The 24747-nt window shown below is 33.5% G+C and overlaps 1 protein-coding gene across 4 annotated transcripts; it reads left to right on the plus strand.

Moving 5' to 3' along the window:
* Positions 1–7902: 7902 nt before the first annotated feature.
* LOC131170598 (uncharacterized) lies at positions 7903–11116 on the plus strand. 4 transcript variants are annotated; one of them, XM_058130024.1, is made up of 6 exons: positions 7903–8005; positions 8732–8955; positions 9042–9218; positions 9304–9528; positions 9633–9761; positions 10650–11116. In XM_058130024.1, exons 2-6 carry the CDS (start codon positions 8743–8745, stop codon positions 10878–10880), a joined length of 975 nt encoding a protein of 324 aa, XP_057986007.1. In that variant the 5' UTR covers positions 7903–8005; positions 8732–8742; the 3' UTR covers positions 10881–11116. The 4 variants fall into 4 exon arrangements, with proteins under 4 accessions (XP_057986007.1, XP_057986009.1, XP_057986008.1 ...); XM_058130026.1 differs by having other exon boundaries at positions 7943–8005; positions 8762–8955; XM_058130025.1 differs by lacking the exon at positions 7903–8005 and adding an exon at positions 8062–8199.
* Positions 11117–24747: the final 13631 nt, after the last annotated feature.

A 24747-nucleotide genomic window follows, 5' to 3' on the forward strand; every position in this document is an offset into this window, starting at 1 on the left:
ATAGGCGCTTTGTACAAGATTTCTCCAGATAGCGGCTCCCTAACTAAGTTGACCAGAAGAATGTTCCATTCATTTGGACAGATGATCGTGAGGTGAGTTTCCGTAAGCTTAAGGAGTGTCTAACCATCGCCTCGTGTTGACACTACCCGTGAGTAGTGAAGGATACACCGTGTATTGTGACGCCTCCAGAGTTGGCCTAGGTGTGTCTTGATGCAGAATGGAAAGGTAGTGGCTTATGCTTCAAGGCACCAAGAGGCATGAGCAGTAACTACCCCACCCATGATTTGGAAATGGCGGTGTAGTCTTTGCACTAAAAACTGGAGACACTACTGTATGGTGAAGTGTGCGAGATATACACCGACCATAAGAGTTTGAAGTACATCTTCCACAGAGGACTTGAACTTGAGACAGAGGAGATGGATGGAGCTCGAAAGACTATGATTGCACCATCCAAGCACCACCTCGAAAGGCCAATGTTGTGGCGATGCCTTGAGCGAAAATCTTCTCGCGCTTGGCGCATTTCAAAGAGAGAAAAGACCACCGATTCAGAGGTACATGAGTTGATGGATCAAGGTTTAATCCTAGATCTTTCAAATGAGGGGTATTGTTGGCTCACTTTTCGGTGAGGCCGACTTGAGGACAGAGTTAGAGTTTTCCAAAGACATAGACCAATAATTGATGAAGATTATAGAGAGTACAAAGAAGGTGAAGGTGGTGAGTTTGGATTTGCCAATGATGGCGCCCTAGTACAAGGTTCTAGGATATGTGTGCCCGATGTGGACAACCTCAGGAATGAAATCATGCGAGAGGCACACTGCACACTGTACAACGTCCACCCAGGTTCTACCAAAATGTACCATGATGTGAAAGATAGCTACCGTGGAATGGCATGAAGAGAGACATAGCAGACTTTGTGTCCAAGTGCTTGACTTGTCGAAGGTGAAGTTTGAACACAGAGACCGCCGTGAAGCTGCAAGAGCTCCCTATCCCGTAATGGAAGTGGGAAATGATCACTATGGATTTTGTGATCAAGGTTGCCTCGCACTCACGCGAGGATATGACTCGATATAGGTAATTGTAGACCGCCTAACCAAATCAGCTCACTTCTTGCCTCAGAAGACTACATACTCGTGGCACAAGATGCCCTCTACATTCGAGAAATAGTCGATTGCATGGAGTTCCAGGCTTCCATAATATCCGATGAGGGCCCCAGATTCACTTCTGTTTTGGAGAAAGTTGCAGGAGGCACTTGGCACACAGCTGAACTTCAAGACGGCTTCCCACCCTCGCATGCAGACGGACAAATTGAAAGGACAATCCAAACATCAAGACATGCTTCGCATGAGTGTCTTGGATTTTGAGGTCAATGGGATGAGCTAGCTTTGGTGGAGTTTGCCTACAACAACAAGCATTACTCCAAAGATAGGGATGGCACCCTATGAGGCATTATATGGAAGAAAGTGTAGGTCTCCTCTGTGTTGGACAGAAATGGGGAAGCGAAGGTGCATGATGTAGACCTAGTGCAAGACACTTTGAGGTAGTTCCTTTAATCGAGGAACGATCGAGGACATTTTCGATGAGATGTAAGAGTTATGCAGACCCCAGACGGAGGGATGTGGAGTTTGCAGTGGGCGACTATGTATTCCTGAAGGTTTCTCCAATGAAGGGAGTCATGAGATTTGGAAAGAAGGGCAAGTTGGCACCTCGGTATATCGGACCTTTTGAGGTTACTGATAGAGTTGGAGCAGTTGCCTACCGGTTGGAGCTACCACCCAACCTCTCTCACGTTCATCCCGTGTTTCACATCTCCATGCTCAGGAAATATATTCCCGATCCTTCTCATGTACTGCAGCCGGATGTGATAGAGCTAAAAGAGAACTTGACATTTGAGGAGCAGCCTGTAGCCATAGTGGACTACCAAGTGAGACAGCTGAGATCAAAACAGATCCCTATGGTTAAGGTTTTGTGGAGGAGTCAGTCAGTGGAAGAGTGCACCTGGAAGTCAGAACGGGACATGTGTAGCAAGTACCCTTATTTGTTCAATGTATAACCATGTGCTTTATTCTGCCTTGTGTAAAATTCGAGGACGAATTTTCTGTAAGGGGGGAAGAATGTAACACCCCAAAAATATTAAATTTATGAGCATTTTTGGTATTTTAATTTTATTTAAATTTTAGGAATTTTTTTGAGATTTTTCGGATTTTAAAAATCGGGTTCGATTTTTCGAAAATATAAACTTTGATGATTTTTAAAAATTAATTTAAAGACCACGTGGCAAAACTAAAAATATATTTGGAGTCTACGTATTTTTCTGAGTTTTCTGGAATTTTTAGACCTCGTTTTCGGTCCCGAGACAGAGTAAAAATTCAAAATTTTGTATTTCGAATCGAACCGGCTGAATCGAACCTGACCGGATCGGACCGGTCGAATCGGACCGGTCTTCTTCTCTTTTTCTTCCTCCCGCGCGCGTTCTTTCCTCTTTCTCTCTTCCTCGCGTTTTCTCTCTCCTCCCCCCCCACGGCCACCACCGCCCACTTCACTGGCCAAGACCGCCACCCACCCTCCCAAAGAAGCTGCAGCCACTCAAACGCGGCTGAAACGCGCGAACGCCTGCAAGCATCGATTCAGCTTCCCCGGCCAAATCCGGCCAATCCGGCTACCAATTGGACTGGGTCTTGTGTCTAAAATCATCTACTCGGCGAGAGCTTTCCATAGACACCACGAACGCTGAAATCCATCGAGCGGTTTGTCCGATTTTTGCTCGGGAAGATTTTAGCCCATTTAGACTTTTGGGCTAGATTTCTCGAAAATCGTGAATCCCACGAGAAAACCGAGGCTACCAGCACGCTCCACTCGTCGAGAGCTTCGCAACGACATAAATTTTGAATTTTTTCGACACCATTTTTCGGTGGGTCCCACGAAACTTCGCAGTGTTTTTCCGAGCATTTAATGAGCTTAGAAAATTCTGAAAAATTTATGTACTAACCCCCGTGTTATGGGCTTCGTGTAGGTATCCTCGATTCGCGGAAATTCGACGATTGGCCAAGATGCGCAAATTTCGGCGAATGCACCCGTTCTGGAAAAGCCTCCGAATTGGACCGAGATTTTGGCTACCCCCCCATTGTCAAATGTCCCGAGTGCGTCCCCGAAGTCGGAATCGGCAAAGGTAAACCCGAACCTTGTTTTTACGTAATTTTCTAGTGCTTAAATAGGGTTAAAAATCCGTAAAATATTCGTGGTAGCTTAGAAAATTACGATTCTTTTTGCAATAGCTTAGTAATATTGCTAAGGACCGCGGGGCAAAGTTTTATAATTTTTAGAGCTTGTTTGGGCAGTTTTTGCAAAAATGATCAATAATAAGGACTAAATTGAAATTTTGCGTATTGTGATGGATGACTGATTTGATGGGCCCAGGAGAGGCTGTGTGATATGATTGAACTGTGGATATATGGATTGTGAATATAGAAGTGTGTTTTGAGCCATTTTGCAGGTTGGGTAGGTCCTAGGTATAGGGGAGACTGTCGGATTTTCGGCACGACTTAGGACGTATTGGTCTTTTTCTTTGTTTGTATTGAGTCAAATTTATTAAATAATTGTAATATAATTGTCAGGTGAGCCGGGACAGCCTTCTTCCTCCGCCCAGCCGCCACAGTGATTGTCGTCAAGTCTGTGAGTAAAATATTAATTTTAATTGTAATTTCGATATTATTATATGTTCAACATGCCCATGCATCACTTATATGCATATATTTATGTAGTTAAACTCTAGGCACGATTTATGATGCATTGATAAATGTTAAAGTGCCATGATGTTGTTGGGGTAATTTGGAGCAGTGTGCGTGCGTTGGCGTGCGTGTGATGTGGTGTGGACTATGGATAGGACGGGTAGTCACGGCTTGAGTTCTTCGCTGGGACCCGATCCTTCGAGGGGTAGTCACGGCTTGAGTTCTTCGCTGGGACCCTCGATTTGGCTTATTAAGCGAAAGTCCGGCTTGAGTTCTTCACCGCACTGTGTTGGATTTAAGAGAGTCAGATAGGGATCGGCTCCATATGTTATGATTGATGCTACGAGTGCGTGAGTGCTCCAAATTACCTTTTTGATGTTATGATGTGAAAATGATGTGGATGTTGCATTTCACTCTACAGGGTGCATTAGTTTTAGATAGTTATAGAGATTATGGTTAAAATTGATATTTTACTCTCTGAGTCGAACGCTCACTCCTGTTCAATATTTTTTTCAGGCTACAGGAGGATTTTATTTTGGTTAACCTGCTTTTCTCATTCGCAGGTTGTTTATCAATATTTGTGTAATTTTATTTACTCCTAGAAATTCCGCATGTGTTAGAAGTATTTATTTGATTATGGTCTGTAATATTATTATCATGTTGGACCTGTAAACGTATAATGATATGCATGTTTGATGGATTGAATGAGGGAGTTGAGCTCCCATTTATTATTATGTTGATGAGTATGTGGAGGGTGAGCTGAGCTCCCCAATTGACTATATATTGTGTTTACAGGTCGGGTGAGTCGAAAACTCCCCGTTGGTAAGTCCATTTTATGGCCGGACTCTGTCCGTTTGTTTTCTTGAAATTGGGCCCAAATGGGCCTTAGAGTTGGGTAAATGAATAGTTAAGGCTTACCACGGGTCTCGGGGGCTTTAGGCTGGCCCAGGTCCTAGTGCCGGTCCGGCCCATAGGTTGGGTCGTGACATTAACTTCTTTGATGTATTTACCAATGTTTATTGGCTTGTTCTAAGCCCTATATGCTTAAAATTTAATTTTTATCTAGTGAAAATTTATTAAAAAAAATACAGGCTATACCATTATATAATAAAATTTTATATTAACAAGTTCTAATTTAAATAGAATTCCATTTAAATAAAAGAAATTTAAATATATTATATGAAAATTTTTAAATTTATAATTTATTTTATATAAACTGTGTAAATATTTAGAGTTCAAACTCTAGTTCTATTAAATTTAAAAAGTTATTGGGAAGTATAAGCCTTTTAAATTTAGAAATATTAGTAGATATCATTTAAGTTTAAAAATATTATGAGATAATTAAATAAAATCATTAAATAAAATATAAAATATAAATTTTAAATTTAAATTTTAATTATTAAATATTTAAAAAATATATATCAACGATTTAATTATTCTAAAAATCATTAACAAAATACAATCCGGTATATGATTTAAAATTTAAAATTATCATATACTGAAATTATAATAATTACAAGTTTTAAATAATAATAATAATAATTTATAATAAAAGCATTACCCACCAACAATTAAAATATGATTTTTTAGTGGAAATAAATGATGTTTACTTTAATCCGTCATAACCATATTTACATTTATGAACAAATTATATTCGCCCAACAACAAAATTTATAATAACTATCCCACATTAATATATTATGGTTGGATAGTTATAATTTATCATTATGCAAGGAAGTTTAAAAGACTTAATACTTTTATTATTTGCAAAAAATACCTTTAATTACTTATATTTATTTATAATTATTATATTAATTTTATTATTTAAATTAATTTTAAAATTTATATAAATTTAAAATTTTTAGTCTTATTTATATTTAACTTTCACTTAATTAAGTTTTTTTATTACAATCTGAAATAAAATTTTATAAAAGAAATATAATTTATTAATAATAGTTATTTAAGAACTAATTAGCCATTTAATAGATTCTTGTAAAAATAGAATTGCAAATCTCATAGGAATATATTTTTTCTATTTCTTCCCAAATATGTGTATAAATAGTTAATAAACTCGATTTGCTCATATCTGATATCTTAAATGAAGCAAAACAGCTATATACAACACATTTTATATATATATATATATATCATCTAATAAATTATTTTGATAGTTTTTTCCTAAAATGAAACATATAGAGATAAAATGGTTAGAGTTTTATTCATAAATATGTTTTCATTTCATTATTTTTACGGTTAGGAATATTTTTCAATTAATTTATAAATTAATTAAGGTTATATCTCTTATTTCAAAAACTATAAAATTATATTTTCTCTTTAAATCAATAAAATTAACTTTCATATTTAATTTATATAATCGAGAATTACCTATTAAGTGTTACCGCAAAAGTTAAATTAAATAACCACCATCATTAACCATATCTTTTGGTGTTGGGTATTGATTTCTTTCCATTGTTGAAAAGGGAGACAAAGGGAATAGCCTTTTAAGTTATTTAAAAAATATATATTTAATTTAATTAGTTAGATTAATTTTATATTTAAATTTAAATTGTCAATAAATAATATAAAAATTTATTAATATTTGCAAATTTTTTAATTTGATTGATTAAATTGGTTTTTTATTAAAATTCAAATTATATTCTATTAGGAATATTATTTAAGCTAAAAAAGAATAACAATAGTATTTTGAGTGAATTGTACATGAATACATTGCTAATAATAATACTGAGCAACAATAAATCTATCATTAATTAATTCATAATAATTCACTGTTAATAATTTTTGTAACAAATAATATGTCGCTATGAAAGTTTATGTGACAAATTAAATTTGTAAATAAATTTTATTTCTAATATTAGTATAATTAAAATAAAATAAAATTTTTAATATAATTTTAATAGTAATTCTACTTATATAAAAAATTCTGGTATAATTTTTAATTTAAAATTTTGGTAATTCTATAATCTTAATAATATAAATATTATTAATTCATTAACAATTATTTAATCCATTGTAATAAAATTAATAAAAATTCATAAATACTAAATCTCACTTCCACTAATTTATTTTTTTAATTATTCTAAATATTCACAAACTTATAATATTTAAATTTTAATTAATAAAAAAATTAAAGTTAATTATTTAACAGTTCATAAATTTTGATTTTATTTTGACTTTAATTTTTTGTGTTAAGACTCCTAAAACTTAATACCATAAGTAATTTTTATAATAATTACTTCAAATTATATGTAAAAAAAATCTCTCAGTTAATATATTTATATTATACTAAAATATATAAATAGTGAAACTAAGAAACCTTAGAGTATATAAATAATAAAATAAAAAAAATGGATTAAAATAATACGCTCCTATCTTGTTTAGTATTAATTGACTAATTATATATAAAAAATTAAAAAAATATATAAATCAATAATTAAGAGTAATATACAGTCATAGTAATTTAATATTATGATAATAAATAACTAAATTTAATTGATCATTTAAAATTAATATATTATAATAATATTATGTTATGTAAAAAAATAATCCAAAATTATATATAAAAAGATTATAACCAACATCGCACAGTTAAAAAAATTAATTTAAATAAATATATGTAAATCATAATTATATACTTATGTGTCAATTTTATTTTAAATTTGTAATTATAATTTTATATTCATACATACACTTAGAAGAGTTATATTTTATATATTTTTTGATAACAAAATTCTAAACCTGTATTTCCAAGTTATTATAAGAGTGCTATGATTACTAAACTCTCTCCATGTCAACTAGATTTTATATTTATTATTATTTTTAAATTTATTTATAGATTATTTTAAAAAATTGTGAAAACTAATAAAATAAGAAGTTTTTGTTTATAATTCTACTATCTTACTCTAAATGCTATTTCAATCGTTAAATTGCTACATATTTTGTAATTATTGATAATTGACACTATTACTTCCAAAGTCAAAATACTATAATTTTAAATTCAATTGGTTGGATTTAATTTGCTTTTTACAGTTTTTAATTTAAAGATTCGGGTTTTTTGTTATAAAATCTTGGGTTATTTACCCGAAACCGATTGCACAATGAGGAGACGGAAAGAAAAAGAAAAAAGATTTATAATTAAACAAAGTCAACAGGCACACAAAGACAAAGGAGAAGTGAGTGTGATGATTTTAAAAAACCCATTTAGCATTTGGGCCCAGCAAGAAGAAGGAACATCTCCTTTCTCGTCTCCGTTCTTTTTGAAGGTAACTAAAGCACTTACTAATTTCCTAATCTTTTGTCCAGACTGTTTCATTAGATTATGATTTCATGGTTTCATGCGTTGTTGAATTGCAATTGATGGATTTGATGAATTGTTGCAATCAAGAGGATGAGAGATATCTTGTTGAAAAATGATGAAAGTAGTTCACAAACAAAGAAAAAAAAGGGGTTTTTTGAGGTTTCCTCAACTCTTTTTTTTTTTTTTTTTTTTTTTTTTTCTCATGTGCTTTTAGTAATTAATCGCTCATGACTTGATCTGTTTTTAGTTTCAGTTTGGCATACTTAATGATTGGTTTAATTAGATTCAGAAATTCAGATCGGGAACCTTGTGTGATAACGCTCGATGAACTCTTCCTTTGCTTTAGAGAGAGAGTAGTTTCCTGCAATACTTATGGAATTAATTTCCTTGTTTTCATTGGTCATTAGAACTTTTAAATAATTAGTATTGTGTTATGCCCTTCTAGTGCCTGAGATCACTTGTTGCAAAATAAATTGCAGCACTCCTGGAAGTGTTGATGGTCATCCTATCGTTAGCAGCAGGCTTCTGACAAAAAATTTGGTCATTTCACCTCTGTATAGATGCTCATAAAATTTAGTTGTTTACCACTTGCTAATTCTATATTTTAGATAGCTTGCCTTTTTGATTTGCTGTTAATAATCCTGGTTTTGTTTGATAGCCTAAAGCTTTTTGAATTTCTGTAATTCATAAGGTCATTTTCTGATGGCTCGATCTGCATTAGATGAAATGTCTGACTCGGGGGCTTTTTTGAGGACTGTTTCAACATTCCGCAACTTTATTTCACGAGACCCGAATTGTCAATATCCAGCAGAATCCGGAAGGTATCATCTTTATATATCATATGCCTGTCCCTGGGCTTCCAGGTGCCTTGCATACTTGAAGATTAAAGGACTTGAGAAAGCCATTAGTTTCACGGTAAATTTTGAAATAAAATTATTCGTACATAGATTCAGATTATAATGACTAAAGTGTTATTTTTCTTTCTTCCTTACTCTGTTCAGTCTGCGAAACCCATATGGGAAAGAACCAAGGACAGTGATGAACATATGGGATGGGTTTTTCCTGCTTCAGAGACAGAGGAACCAGGAGCTGAGCCTGACCCTTTGAATGGGGCAAAAAGTATAAGGGAACTTTATGAGCTTGCAAGTACAAACTATGCTGGAAAATATACAGTTCCTGTATGTTTATTCCTCATAAAGTTGTCTTTTTATCTCTTGTTTTCTACATTCTCTTCAATAATGTTCTGTGTTTGTTTTGTGATAGGTGCTATGGGATAAGAAGCTCAAGACAATTGTTAATAATGAGAGTTCTGAGATTATTCGAATGTTCAATACTGAATTTAATGATATAGCTGAGAATTCAGCTTTGGACCTATATCCTTCGCACTTGCAAACTCAGATTGATGAAACCAATGAATGGATATACAATGGTATAAATAATGGTGTTTATAAATGTGGGTTTGCAAGGAAGCAAGGGCCTTATGAGGAGGTAAGCTATTTAATGGTGTATTATTTTGGGATAAACTAGGCCAGGTATGCATTTATTGAATATTTCTTTCCTTAGTTGAAAATTTCATTGGTCCTTCACTGCAGGCTGTTAAACTATTGTATGAAGCACTTGATAAATGTGACAGAATACTTGGAAAGCAACGCTATATATGTGGAAACACTCTGTCCGAAGCAGATATTCGGTTGTTTGTTTCCCTCATAAGATTTGATGAGGTACTAGATTTTCAAATGAAAAGTACATATAGATATATTATCAGACATATTTCTTGACTTGCATATAATCCTCTTTTCATCTATGGAGGACATGTAAGATGTCACACATGGACTACAAGATTCCAGGCTTTCCCCAAGTTTTATTTTCTTTTCCCCTGCCTTCTCAGCTGCTGAAAAGAATTTAAGGATGAGAATATGAAGAAACTTGTAAAGGAAAAAACAGGAGGAATGAGCAGATAACATTTCTTTACTTTCGATATTGTTTATATACAACAGTCCATCCAATGACTAAAAGCCACATCAACTACAAGCATATGAAGAAACTTGTAAAGAAAAAAACTGTAGGAATGAGCAGATCACATTCTTTACTTTCGATATTGTTTATATACAACAGTTCATCCAATGACTAAAAGCCACATCAACTACAAGCTAACAAACTCTAAAACAATTGCTGCCTTCTCTATATTCTACAATATTCTAGAATAATTTATATAGTCTTAAGAATATGACCATCAACATGTTGACTTGTTTGTCTAGATAAGTAGAATTTTTTTATTTTCTAGTAATAATTTGTTTTATGGTCTAGTGACAGTAATTTGTGGCCTAACTAATGTTTTTCTTTTGCAACTATAGAAAAACTCTCTCTCTCTCTCTCTCTCTAAATATATATATATATATATATATATATATATATATATATATTAAATAACTAGTATTATTATGAAAAATGACTACTATCCCTAGAATTTTATCCGGGATCTTGAATTTCTTCCACAGCATAGTTTGCCCTTTGTGGAGCTTTATCAAATGCCAATAACGTGCATTTTACATACTTTTCCAATTAGATTGTGAGTATATCTTATGGATTTAATTGTACTTTTTCTACAGGTTTACGCAGTTCACTTCAAGTGCAACAAAAAGCTGCTAAGAGAGTACCCAAACCTGTTCAACTATGCCAAAGACATTTACCAAATTCCTGGTATGAGTAGCACTGTAAACATGGAACATATTAAGCGTCATTATTATGGAAGCCATCCTTCTATAAATCCATTTGGAACCATTCCTCTTGGTCCAAATATCGACTTTTCTTCACCTCATGACAGAGAGAGGTTTTACTAGATTATGTGTGTCTGTGCACATTCATCTGAAGTATGAATGCTGGTTTCTTGGAAGACAGTGGATTGTGTATTGATATTAAGTCATCGCAGATACTGTGCTCTTAGCATTGCCTGTATGAGATGCGTTGTTTCTCCTGACATCAACTTTGATAGGGTTTTTTTTTTTTTAATTTTTTATTTTTTTTTATTTTTTAAAATTTATTGGAGTTTTTTTTTTTGAAAAAAAATATTTCCTCTTTTATTATACTCTGTTATGATCCCACATCACTTAGGAACAATCTTGGTGAGGCCACGTATGTTCTAGTCAGAACAAGATATTTTATTAGTTTTTATTTTGACAAAATGTGGGTCATGTGGTGTGAGACGAAAGATTATCTATTGGAATTGTATAAAGTACACTAAGTAATGCTCAGGAAAGATGTTGGAGTCTGATTGGTCTCACTTAAGTATTACCTCCTTAAATAACATTTTCTAAACATGCAATTTATACAATCTTAATAGAATTGAGTTCACTAGCAACTATCGTTTTCTCATAATACTATAATGGTACTAAGGATTTATGTTATAAAGGCATAGATAAATATGAGTCGTCACTTGGATGATAATCGGGATATATTTATTATTTCTTTCGAGGACATTTGACTGAGGCATCAATTTCTGGTAGAAGTTAATTGATGCACTCGATTTTCCCATAGAGTCATGGATGACAAATTAGTCCTTGCAGAGGTTGCACGACCGTTATTATCATAGCTCAATGTCTAGATTTGGGATGGTGGATATGTAAGGGAAAGGCGTCAATCACCCCCCTTATGCCTGGTGTAATCTCGTTTAAAGTCTTATGTGTTATTATTATTTTTTTTAATCAAACTTCTTATCTAAATATGCAATTTTTAAACTTATACACAAATAGTTTGAATAGTAATTATTGTTTATAAATAAATTTCATACACAAGTAATCATTATCCATAGAGTTTCTTTTAATTAAGTGACATTTACTGACATTTACTAAGTGACAAAAATTAATTAAGTATTGATAATTTAATTTGCAAACAAATTTAATTTGTAAACAGCTTTAAGTTTCTATTAAACTAATTAATTTATTATTTTATTAAATTACCCTAAAAATAATTAAATTAATAAAATTATACACATTTTATTTTAAAAAAGCATAAGGCCCAAATAATTACAACCTAAAATAATTTATTTTTAACGTGTTAATTTATTTTATAATTTATTAAATATTTAATTTAATTTATTTATATGCCAAAATATATTTTTTTGTAAATAAGATTAATTTTAATTTACCAAATATTTATATAATTTAATTTTCATATAAAAGTGGGTTAAAAATGTAGATAAAGTTAATTTTTATTTTTTATGCAACAAAATCCTATTATTACTACATATTGCATACAAAATCATTATTTTGAAAATTTATGGACAATTAACTTAAAATAATATAGTTGCCATTGGAAGAAATTACTCTTGAAAAAATACATTCTCTTATAGTATAGCATGTTTATCTTTGTCTTGTTCTCATTAAGTTTCACATAATCATTGCTCTTTTTAATACTTATCTTAGGGTTACTTACCAATTTTATTTATAATATGAAATAAATTAATAACAATTTATATTAAAATCTAATACTTATATCCTAATTAATTTAGACTTTTATTTTGACTATAATTACGTAATGGTCAAGGGTCTTCTAATCCAATTCTAACACTTCATAATACTATATCACATCATATACAACATTAAAATTAAATCAAAATATAATTTAAAACTTAAAAAAAAATTATAAACTTTGAAATTTAAAATTTTAATATTATCAAAACATGTACAAAAATTAAATAAAAATTTCAAAAATATGCCAATACGTCATACAAAATTATAAATTTAATAACTAATAAAAAAAAACCTCCTTCAAAAATTTACAAAAATCAGGGTTTATTATTATTTTACATCAAAGACAGATTGTACTACTTTTTCAAAATCGACATATTTCACAAACCCCAAAAGGTATTGACATGAAACCAATGGAAAAGATTAAAAATCGTGATTAAAAAGATCTTAAACTTATTTTTAAAATAAAAAATACAGAAAAAGATTAAAAATTGGGGAAGATATAGGCCTTGCAATCCAGCTATTTTGTAGATCAAATTTTGCAAATATCCTAATTTTGAATAGTCATAACCAACTTAAATCAGAAGGCCTTTTCATTATTTTTAAGCTTAAAATTATTAGAATTTCATAAAGAATACAAATATAATTTTTGTACAATTTTTGAAAAAATAAAAATTGCAAAAATTAATAAAAACGTGAACCTAGAAAAAAAAAACATGAGTAGATTTTTTAATTTTCCTTAAATTCACCATATAAATATGTATGTTATGAACATATAAGATAAATTAAAAGCAAATAATCATGAAAATACAACATATGATATGTTTCTTGAATATTTATCACTTAGTAACACTCGCCTCTAATCAAATCTTGAATATTTTCTTAAAATAAGTAAGAACCAAGAAAGCAAAGAAAAGATTGGAAATAAGAAGGGAGGATGAGAGAGAGTCTCTTCTTTTTTGTGGTCAGATGAGTCTCTCTCTCTCTCTCTCTCTGTCTCTCTCTCTCTCTCACTTTTCCCTCCTCCCTTTGTTATAGGGTTTAAGTAAAAAATTATATGGGAAGTTTATGCAATTTCAAAACATGAAGATTTAAGGAGTCTTAAAGAGAAAAACTTCCTATTTAATTTTTATTTTCCTTTATTTTTCTTTAGAAAAAATGGTGAGCTTTGTTTATTTAATCAAAATTTCTCACTAGGCCTCACTGAACCCACAGAGCCCAATTAGGTTTAGTTTTTTTTTTTTAAAATAAATCCCAAAATTAAATTAAAAAAAATATTTATTTAAATTAATTAATCATTTTTTACTCTTCAAAATTATTTTCTGTAAGAAATATGTCATATATATGATTATCTATTTTTAATACCTTTAAATATATTTCATAGTTATATAATTTTTTCATCATCGAATTCCTCATAGCTTCAATGCACATACCCACAAAATCACACAAATATAGGTCTGCACAAAAAATTACCTTTCATATTTTAAAAAGTATTTTTATGGATTAAAATTAATATTTCTGCTTTTATATTAATTTCTATAAATATCTTCCTAAAACATTTTCCAAATCCGTAAGAAAAAAAATGTTAGACATTTTGATGAGCCTAAGCGAACAGCCAAACAAGTTCTATACTTTCAAAACAAAAAAGAGAAAATGAAATTAGTTTCTTTAAATTAGTATAACAGTTAAAATTTAATACATGAATAAATAAAAATCTAAAAATTTTTTTAAAAATATATTTCAAAATAGATAACTTGACAAATAAAGTAAATCTTAAAAAATAATGTTTAACTAATAAAAGCTTCTCATTCTATTTTATTTTTATTTTAAAAATATTTGTATTATTATTATTCTGTTTATTATTGCTAAATTTTTTATTTTTATTCAATTATAATTCTACACATATTAATTAATACTTTCATTTTACAAAAACCTTATATGGAAAGTAATTTATTAACAAACAATATGCAATTAGTTATTAAGAATATGTAAAAAGAAAAAAAGTAATATTAGAGCATTTTAAAAATTAGTAAAATATCTTAATATGGTTATAACAATGTGTACTTTGAGAACATCACCACCTTAATTACAATAATCAAAATTTAAGGTTCTATTAAGAAAGGTGAGCCTTATTATAAGTAGCTTATATGTTAGATAATGAAGAGAGAAATAATTCCCACATTGTTCAAATACAAAAAGTCTTTAGTGTTTATAATGTGAGAAATGATAATTTCTACATATGTTATAGCATTTGTTAGGAGAGGTGCTATAACAGATATGTTATGTGTTTGTTGGAATTTAAATAGACAAATATGCCCATATAGAAAGGTGTCATGACTTTTTATTACATATAAATATGGATGAGTTGTTCAATTCATTTAAATATTGCTTCTATCTCTTCTTCTTCTCTTCTTGCATTGATATAAACTTGCGGGGGCAATTAATATCTTAAAGAAAATGATTTATCATGCCTCAAAGCCTATTGTTCTCATACTGTCTTAACAATTTTAAGGTATTAATTGCAATGGAGTCTAAGGCTTTTTTTTTTTTTTTATGAATCAAGAGTTTGTAAAACTGTATCATTTTGATGGAACAAGTTATGTTCACTGGAAAGACAAGATGCTATTTTTACTTACTACATTAAAGATTTCTCATATACTTGATCCAAGTCTACCTGTCATTTTGCCACCAACACCACAAGATTCTGAGCAAGTGAAAGTAGATTAAAAAAAACGTGAATAAGATGAATTGCTATGCAAAGGTCATATTCTCAACAACTTTTCAGATAGGTTGTATGACAATATAAGAAAAAAAAGGAGATTAGACATCGAAAAATTGGTTTCAAAACATTGAAAATGGTTTCTAATTTCTATTAGAAACTGATTTGAAAATGAACATTTAGTTTACAATCAACATGTTTCTAAATAAATTAGAAACGAAATATGATGTCTGTTTCTAATTTTGAAATTATTTGAAATGAAAATTTATGTTTTAAACTTATACACCAAATACTTTCGTTTCTAGATTTGTTTCACATTAGAAATCAATATATTTCAGTTTCTGGTTATTTGAAATGGATTTCTATTTCCAATCGGTGACTAAATCGTAAAATAAGTAAGACAAAAATAAAGCACTTTTAAAACCACAATACATTCTATTGCTAAATAGAAACAATTTCCTTGTCAAATCCATTTCTAAATATAATAAAATAAAATAGTAAACCCACTATTGAATATCAAAGAGGACTTAACTCAAACATGAAAGAAGTAGTAAAAAAGGAAATTCTAAAACTATTAGATGCAGGTATTATATACCCGATCTCTGATAGCAAATGGGTTAGTCCAGTGCATGTAGTGCCTAAGAAAGGTAAGACAATTGTCATTCAAAATGCAAACGATGAACTAATCCCTACTAGGGTAGTTACTGGTTGGTGCATGTGCATAGATTATAGAAAATTAAATAGTGCCACCAGAAATGACCATTTTCCTCTTCCTTTCATATACCAAATGTTAGAAAGATTAGTAAAACATTCCTACTTCTACTATCTAGATGAGTATTCGGGATTTTTCCAAATTCCTATTCACCCAGAGGACCAAGAAAAGACCACATTTACATGCCCTTATGGAACATTTGCATATAAAAGAAAGCCCTTTGGTCTTTGTAATGCCCCCTCTACTTTCCAAAGATGCATGATGGGCATTTTTTCTGATTATGTTGAAAATATTATGGAGGTTTTTATGGATGATTTTTCTGTCTATGGAATTACTTTTGATGATTGCTTAGCTAACTTATCCAAAGTATTGCAAAGATGTGAAGAATCAAACCTGGTCCTAAATTGGAAAAAATGCCATTTCATGGTAAGGGAAGGTATAGTTCTGGGACATTTGATATCAGAAAGAGGAATTGAAGTTGATAAGGCAAAAATTGAAATCATTGAAAAGATGCTACCACCAACATCAGTCAAAGGAGTGCGAAGCTTTTTGGGACATGCAGGCTTCTACAGAAGATTCATTAAAGATTTTTCCAAAATAGCTAAACCACTTACCAACTTGTTAAGTCAAGATGTTCCATTTGATTTTGATGAAAATTGCCTTGTCTCCTTCAACAGAATCAAAGAAGCCCTGATTTCAGCACCAATAATGCAACCACCAGATTGGGAGCTATCGTTCGAGGTGATGTGTGATGCAAGTGGCTAAGTAGTTGGAGCAGTACTCGGGCAAAGAAAAGATAAAAAGCTCCACGCCATTTATTATGCTAGAAAGACACTCGATGACGCACAAATCAATTATGCTACCATAGAAAAGGAATTCCTAGCAGTAGTGTTTGCAATTGACAAATTCAGATCCTACTTAATTGTGTCAAAAGTCATTGTATTCACAGATCATATTGCCATCCGGTACCTTTTGAACAAGAAGGAAGCAAAACCAAGGCTGATTCGATGGATTTTACTCCTGTAAGAATTTGACCTTAAAATCAAGGATAAAAAGGGATCTGAAAATGTAGTAGCTGACCATCTCTCCAGGCTAAAACTGGAAGACATAGGGGACATCGAGGATTTGCCAATTGATGATTCATTTCCTGATAAGCAATTACTAGCATTCTCCCAAGGTCCATGGTATACTGACTTTGTTAATTTTCTTGTATGCAGGGTATTGCCTCCAAACAAGACCTATCAGTAAAAGAAGAAATTTCTGCATGATGTGCGATTCTACACATGGGAGGAACTTCTGTTGTACAAGAGATATAATGATGGGCTAATAAGAAGATGCATACTGGAAGAGGAAATAGAGAGCATTCTACAAGACTGCCATTCATCATTATATGGAGGACACTTTGACACCACAAAAATAGCAGCCAAGGTTTTGCAAGCAGGGTTTTACTGGCCACATCTGTTTAAGAATGTAAGGTCCTTTGTGCTAGCTTGTGATCAATGCCAAAGAATAGGAAACATTTTAAGAAGGAATGAGATGCCCCTGCACGGTATACTTGAGATCGAACTATTTGATGTGTGGGGAATAGACTTCATAGGCCCATTCCCAACTTTCTTCGAAAACAAGTATATCCTAGTTGGCATCAACTATGTGTCAAAATGGGTAGAAGCAGGAGCCACACCAATAAATGAGGCAAGAGTGGTAACGAAATTCCTCAGAAAGAACATCTTCATAAGATTTGGTTCACCAAGAGTGATAATCAGCGATGGAGGAAGTCACTTCTGTAATCGACAATTTGAAAATTTATTAAAGAAATATGGAGTAACTCACAAAGTGGCAACTCCTTACCATCCTTAAACCAGCGGCCAAGTAGAAATTTCAAATCGGGAGCTAAAAAATATTTGAAAATATAGTCAATTGCTCAAGGAAAGACTGGTCCATGAAACTAGATGATCCATTGTGGGCATAACGTACTACATATAAAACTCCCATTAGAACAACACCCTTCTGCTTGGTCTATGGGAAGGCCTGCCACCTACCCGTAAAACTGGAACACAAAGCCTATTAGGCCATCCAAACCCTAAATTATGACCTAAAAGCTGCTGACGAAAAAAGACTTCTATAGCTCAATGAGCTGGAAGAGATTAGACAGGACGCCTATGAAAATGCCAGGATCTTCAAGGACAAAACCAAAAGATGGCATGACAGGCACATCTCGAGGAAGGAAATCAAAGAAGGGGATCTTGTCTGTTGTTCAACTCCATATTTAAACTCTTTCGGGGAAGCTAAAATTAAGATGGTCCGGACCTTTTAAGGTAACCCAAGTCTTCTCGCATGGAGCAGTATAAGTGTGGAGCAAAATTTCAGGTGCATTTAAGATCAATTGGTAGAGACTAAAGCCTTACTTTCAGGGAGAACCCATAGAGAGGGGAGTCAATTGCACCTTCGACAACCCTCTGGACAGATTATGAACAATAAAAGCAAAGTCCAGCTAAAGACTATAAACAAATGCTTTTTGGGAGGCAACCCAAAATTTTTTGAATTTTCCTTCTTTCTCTTTCTGATTTTGATTTTGTTCTATATTTATTCGTGTTTTATTTTGTAGGAACCCCAAGATATCAATTTTGGAAAAGCAAGGAACTGAAAGCAAGAGAGGAGAGGAATCATCGAGTCAAAACCACATAAGAGAAAATTGAACAAAATCGGGGAAGTAATCATCTTTGTTAATTCTTGCATTCATCTCATTTATGAAAAGGCAGAAAGTTACATGGGCGTGTAATAATTTACACACATTGTTTAACATTTTGGAACGAGAATAAGGCTACATGAAGTTACAGGTCCATGATGTAATTTACATGGGCCATGTAACATATTTAGCAAGACAACTTTCAAGCAGAAAATTACGGGTCCCAGAGCTAATTTACACAAATCGTGTATCTTAGTAGAAGTAAAAACTTTCGGACAAAAAATTACACGGGCCTACATGTCGGGACCCATGTAGTGATACATGACCCGTGTATCATGTCGCAAATTTGACTCTTGAGGTGTGAAACGCGCGAAACGAAGGGTCACAATGACCCTTTAAATTCACCTCTCATCCTTAAAGCATTCCCCATGCCAAAACCCTTCCTCTCCACTTCTCCTAGCCTATAAAAACCTCTCAAATCTCCTATCCCCTCACCAAACCCTAGCTTTCCCTCTCCCAAAGTATCCAATGGCTCTGCAAAGAGACCGATGAAGAATAGGCTCTCCCTCAAGACAAGAAAGTAGCTCCTCACCTTCACCCCCTTAACCATCACCACAATGCCTAAGAACAAGAGTAGCACCACCTCCACCACCTCCACCACAACCCTAATAGCCACCACAGTCAAAATTCTCCATCACTTGGGGATTCTGCGACGACACCCACAGAGATCTATGCACCCGGCTTCACATTCGAAAAATAATCTCCATAAAATATATGGATTTTGGGCTACTGGAACAAATAGGGCTACAAGACAAAATCAACAGACTCCTTGATAGCATTGGGTGGACAAGATTCACCTAACTCTAATTTGCTGCCTACCGGGACACCAAACTAGAGTTTCTAGGGAGCTTCAGAGCCACTTTATGGCCCACTGATAGGGAGAATAGGGGCATAATTGAAATTCGACTCCTTGGTGTTGATCGGGTAATGAATATGGACGAGTTCAATGCCACCTTCAGATTCGACAGCACCAAACACTAAGAGATCCTGCGGAACCAGATGGTCTACAACAACATTGACTTCTGGCATTCTATAGCCCTAAACACAGAGCCTTATAACTCTAGCAAGTCAAAATCTATAGGTATCACCAGTCCTGCTTTGTGTTACATGCACCAATTAGCTGCACACACTATCATGGGCCATAATGACAGCTTAGGTGTAGTGAACACCAATGAACTCTTCTTCCTTTGGTGTATGGTCATCGGGCAGTGCTACAGCACCAGATTCTTCTTTTGTAACCACCTTCGCTGCCTATCTCACGAGCCTACAGGGCAAATCGTGCTTGGTGGCCTTATCACAGCCATCGCACTCCACTTCGGATTCATTCCATGCCATCACAGGCTGCGATCTATCACCGGGACCTCAAAGATCGATCAAACCATCTGCGTATCCATGGGGATATGTAAGAAGGTCGGCAACACCTGCTACCTGATTAACGTAGAAGGGAATTTCATCCCTAGGAGAGACGAAGCATGAGAAGGCACTGGTGAACCCTCACATGCCAAGGAAGAAGCCCAAGAGCCACTCTATCACAAGTCTCCCGCTCGAGTGCCTCCATATACACCACCACCTACAGACCCAGTCCTTGCATACCTGCAGCGTATGGAGACCACGCTCAATAATAGAATGCAGGCACTTGAGGACAGCCTCCAGGGAGATCATAACAAGCTGGACATGATACTGGAGAGGCTCGATGAAGACGGACCATCATCACCATCAGAGACCTTTTAGAGTTAGGACTATAGGATAGGTTCTTCATTGTATAATTTCATATACCTTAGTCCTAAACTGCATTCTCAAGTCTGTTTTACTTGCTTTTTGTTCAAACTTTCAACTTCTTAATACATAATATGCTTTCTTATAATTTTCATGCCATCTTTTAATTTTGCATATTGTGTTGACATTGAGGACAATGTCTGATTTGAGTTTAGGGATACAAGGTCATTCCATGCATTGCATATCATTACATTTCTTAAAGTTATCTATATTATACTTGTGTATCAAAATTCTAGAAAAATTTTGCAAATTTTGAACTTTGAGTTTCTGAAACTTAGAACTATAACTAAAAATTCTAGTGAGCTAATAATTGGACTCCACGGGATAGAGGAATGAACGTATCTGGATAGGCAAAAAGGATTTTAATTTGTCTGTGAAAAACCTAATCACCTTTATGGAGCTAGACTCATTAAACCCCTTCATAACTATTAATTTGTCACATTAAACTTGTAAAGTTAGGAGAAAATTTTTGAAATGCAGACAAACTGAAAAAAATTGCCTCACTAGCTCTAGAACATGTTTCTTGGACCTATCGAGGCGAAATTTTAGCATATGATGAAGAAATGATTAAGGCATTCTTTGATATAGCCTCATTAAGCCTTGACCACCTAAGTCACAACATATCCCTTGCAACCAATTTGAGGTTATACTTTTACCTATATGATTTTCCTTGTTTACCCACAAATATTTACCTAGCCCCTACCCTAAACTCTCACCTCACCCTTTTGAGGAAGCCCAGTATATGAAGGATAGGTATACCATGTATTAAAAGAAAGTATGAGGAGAAAATACGAAAACCAAGGAAAATGCAAGTGTACAATCAAATCAAAGAATGTTTGGCCTTTTCAACCCAACAAAAGCAATGAGTTTAGGGAGAGGACAAAAGGAACTTGATAAAAAAAATGAGATAGAAGGAAAAGTCCCAAGATAAGTATCATGAAAGCACGCTTAGCACTATAAAGAAGCCTTCTTCCTCACCCAAAATCAGCAAAATAAACTTGGTATACTTAGAACTTTGTACATGAAAGCTATTCTCATGTTTGCATTCTTTAAAAGCCTTCATTGGTAGCCAAATCATCACCCCTCAACCCCAATACAACCTATCTAAAGACCTTTTGATCTTTTAGAAGTGTATCTTTGCATTAGTGGAGATAGGAAACTGAGGCATGCCTATGGAGTTGGAATTAAATCAAACTCGCCACAATCATCATCAATAGAGGCAATTCGGGGGAGTAAGTATTTCTTAATTCCATTATGATAAAACAGGTTATTTGTGAATTATTAATAGGCTTGCATAGAGGAGTAACTAGTTGAAACACCATGAAGGGAGAGCAAGTTCTAAGCAGACAGCTATTGGAACCCTTATGCCTTGAAAGAGAGAAATTGGTATAAAGGATTGGAGGAGTTAAATTATGTGCTTATCGAATCATTAGTTATATTCCTAAGTTATCCCCTAAAATGTGTTTTAAATTAGAGTTTTGTTTTGCTTGAGGACAAGTAAAAGTTTGAGTTCATGAGTATTTGATACACTTGTATTATATAGATGTTTTTAAGTACATTTATATACTATTTCATAGCATGTAGGCAAGCAATGTCATGCATAGTCATTAATTTCATTAACTTTTGTGATTTCCATTAACAAACTCTAAATTTCATGTTTTCTACATCATTTTAGGTATTTGGATGAAGTTCCAAAGTATAAGAGTATAAAAGAAAGCTTGGAAAAGCACAAAGGGAAGAGAAGTGTTGCTGATACACTTTACACAGGGTCGTGTAAGCAAAGACACAGACCCGTGTAACCTGCTACCAAAGGAAAGCTAAAAAAGACAAGTAAGAAATGCAGTACACGGGCCGTGTACTCAAACCTATGTAAGTCATAGAAACCCGTGTAAGTCTCTGCTTGGCTAGGTTTGAAGAATTCTCTGAAGAACAAAAGTACACGGGTCGTGTCCTTGGACCCATGTAACCTGCGCCCCGTGTAATCTTCTATGACATTGCGAGATGCAAACCTTCATAACTTCAGTTAGTTACATGGCCCTGGGCCATGTAGTGATATACGAGCCGTGTATCAATTGACAGCCAGTTTCTTAATTTTGCTCCAACTTCAGTTTTTAATAGAGAGAAGAGACTCCTAACGCTTTAGGGACTCTGAAAACCTAACCCTAGGCCATTTAATATAAATAAAGGCTACAGATTACAAAAAAAGAGGAGAGGAGAGAGGGAAAATCCCAGAGCCATATAATCACTTTCTCACAACTGTCTAGAGGAGCAGGACATCAGTATTAAGGAGGAGCCTTCAGCCAAAGTTTCACAAGATCAAAACCGTAGATCCTCTTCGATTCTTTCATTCTATTTCTTTTAGAGGATTTTTATTGTCCCTTACTTCATTTTTATCTTGTTTGCTAAGCTTGTCACACCCTACCCCTCCGTAAGGCAAAACATGATCCCGTGGTATACCTAAGGAATTACCAACTTCGTCTATTGATAACCCATTAAATACACTACAAAGGATTTTAAACCTTTTCTTACTTCTTTTTACAGTGGTGAGCACTATTTACAGGTGTTAAATTTTTTTTTTACTGAAGTGAAACCAGATAATACATTTGAAGAATTAATAATTTCTGTAAAAATTTTGGCAAAGTGCCATCTGTATTTTGAATAAAACAGTTCTTCAAAAACCTATAAAAAAAACACTTCTTATATTTTGTTCAATCCCCAAGCTCCAATATTTAATCAACACGATATGTTCTCAACATTTGCCAACTCAAATCCACAATAATTTTTCCAGTATTTTCAAAAGCTAAGATAAAAGAATATATCACAATATTTACAAACCAAAATAATTTACAAATTTAGTTTACAACTTCAATGTACAATTTTAATTTACAACTGCTCAAAACTAAGAACACTATATACAAACAGTGAACATACATTACAATACAAGTTGCATTGCTAATATATTATGAACTCCATTGGTGTTGGGAGTATAAGTCTCAATAATCCATCTAGGTTAATTTCATTTCATATTTAAGTGGTATCACTCATGTTTTATTAGATATACTTGTAACACCCTCACTGTAGCAATTCCGTGCATTCTATTGTTTTGGTGATTGGTGTCGGTCTGGATAGCTAGGACGTCTTGAAAAAATATTTAAACTAAAGTGAGAAACTATAATTAACTCAAATATTAATAAGAAAAATGTAGGAAAAATTTTTCAACAAATGGCTATGTTTCAGCAAGGGGCCATCACCACCACCTCCACAGTAGAAATCCCATCTAGAAAAACTGAGAAAATTTGGGGCTGTGGACTTCATCGGTAAGAAAGAAGATGACTCGGTGGCAGCTGAAAATTGGCTAGACCGTACCATAAAGGTATTGAAGCAACTGCATTGCACCCCAGAGCAGAACTTGGAGGGTGCTGTGTCCCTACTTCAATATGATGCCTATCAGTGGTGGGACACCGTATCTAGTGAGGTCCGACCAAAGTTAATAACTTGGGATTTCTTCCATGTTGAATTTAACAAGAAGTATGTGGGAAGTGTATACCTAGAAGACAGGAGGAGAAAATTCATTAACACAGGCGAGGCATTTATCGATGGCGGAGTATGAAAAGGAGTTTGTTAGACTAAGTCGTTACGGAAGAGAGATAGTCCCCACAGAAGCAGAGAGGTGCAGAAGGTTTGAAGAGGGGCTAAATAACAACATTAAAATAATGATCACTACCTTGGGGATTACGAACTTCACGAAATTAGTTGAAGCCACACTAAAAGTGGAAAGGGTCAGAGTAAGTGAATAGAATAGGAAAGATAGGCAGCGTAAGAGGGAATTTAGACCAGGGCAGTCAAGTATATCGATTGATAGTAAGAAGTTTAAAGGTTTTGGTTCACAAGATCGGACATAGGGCGAGAGGCAGTTGAAATATTTATAGCTAGCTCCGGGCGTAATAACAAGGGGATTAGCCCTAGTGCTGAATGTATGCCTTTGTGGTAGGAGACATAGAGGAAGTGTCTAATATTAACTGGAGAGTGTTTAATGTATGGGGCAAAGGATCATTTCATTAGAGATTTCCATCAGAGGAGTGGTTAAAGAGTTCTAGTACAAGTTGATAGACACAGCCCTACAGTTCAAAGGGGTAAAAGATTGGGTAGAGCAGAGACGGCTAACATTTCACAGAAAATTATATCTGAAACAGTTAAAAGGCCCGAAGTCAGGGTGGCACCACAGGTATATGCTATGGAAGCTCAGGAGGAGCCAAACCCAGACATTAATGAGGCAATACAAGGAAGT

The sequence above is a fragment of the Hevea brasiliensis genome, chromosome 11, assembly GCF_030052815.1.
Source record: "Hevea brasiliensis isolate MT/VB/25A 57/8 chromosome 11, ASM3005281v1, whole genome shotgun sequence".
Lineage (NCBI taxonomy): Eukaryota > Viridiplantae > Streptophyta > Magnoliopsida > Malpighiales > Euphorbiaceae > Hevea > Hevea brasiliensis.

Bases quoted from the DNA above. Each gene is read 5' to 3' on its own strand.
- LOC131170598 (XM_058130024.1), top strand. From the start codon at position 8,743: ATGGCTCGATCTGCATTAGATGAAATGTCTGACTCGGGGGCTTTTTTG. The intron at 9,219-9,303 runs GTATGTTTATTC...GTTTTGTGATAG, and splicing joins CTGGAAAATATACAGTTCCT to GTGCTATGGGATAAGAAGCT. The intron at 9,529-9,632 runs GTAAGCTATTTA...CCTTCACTGCAG, and splicing joins AGCAAGGGCCTTATGAGGAG to GCTGTTAAACTATTGTATGA.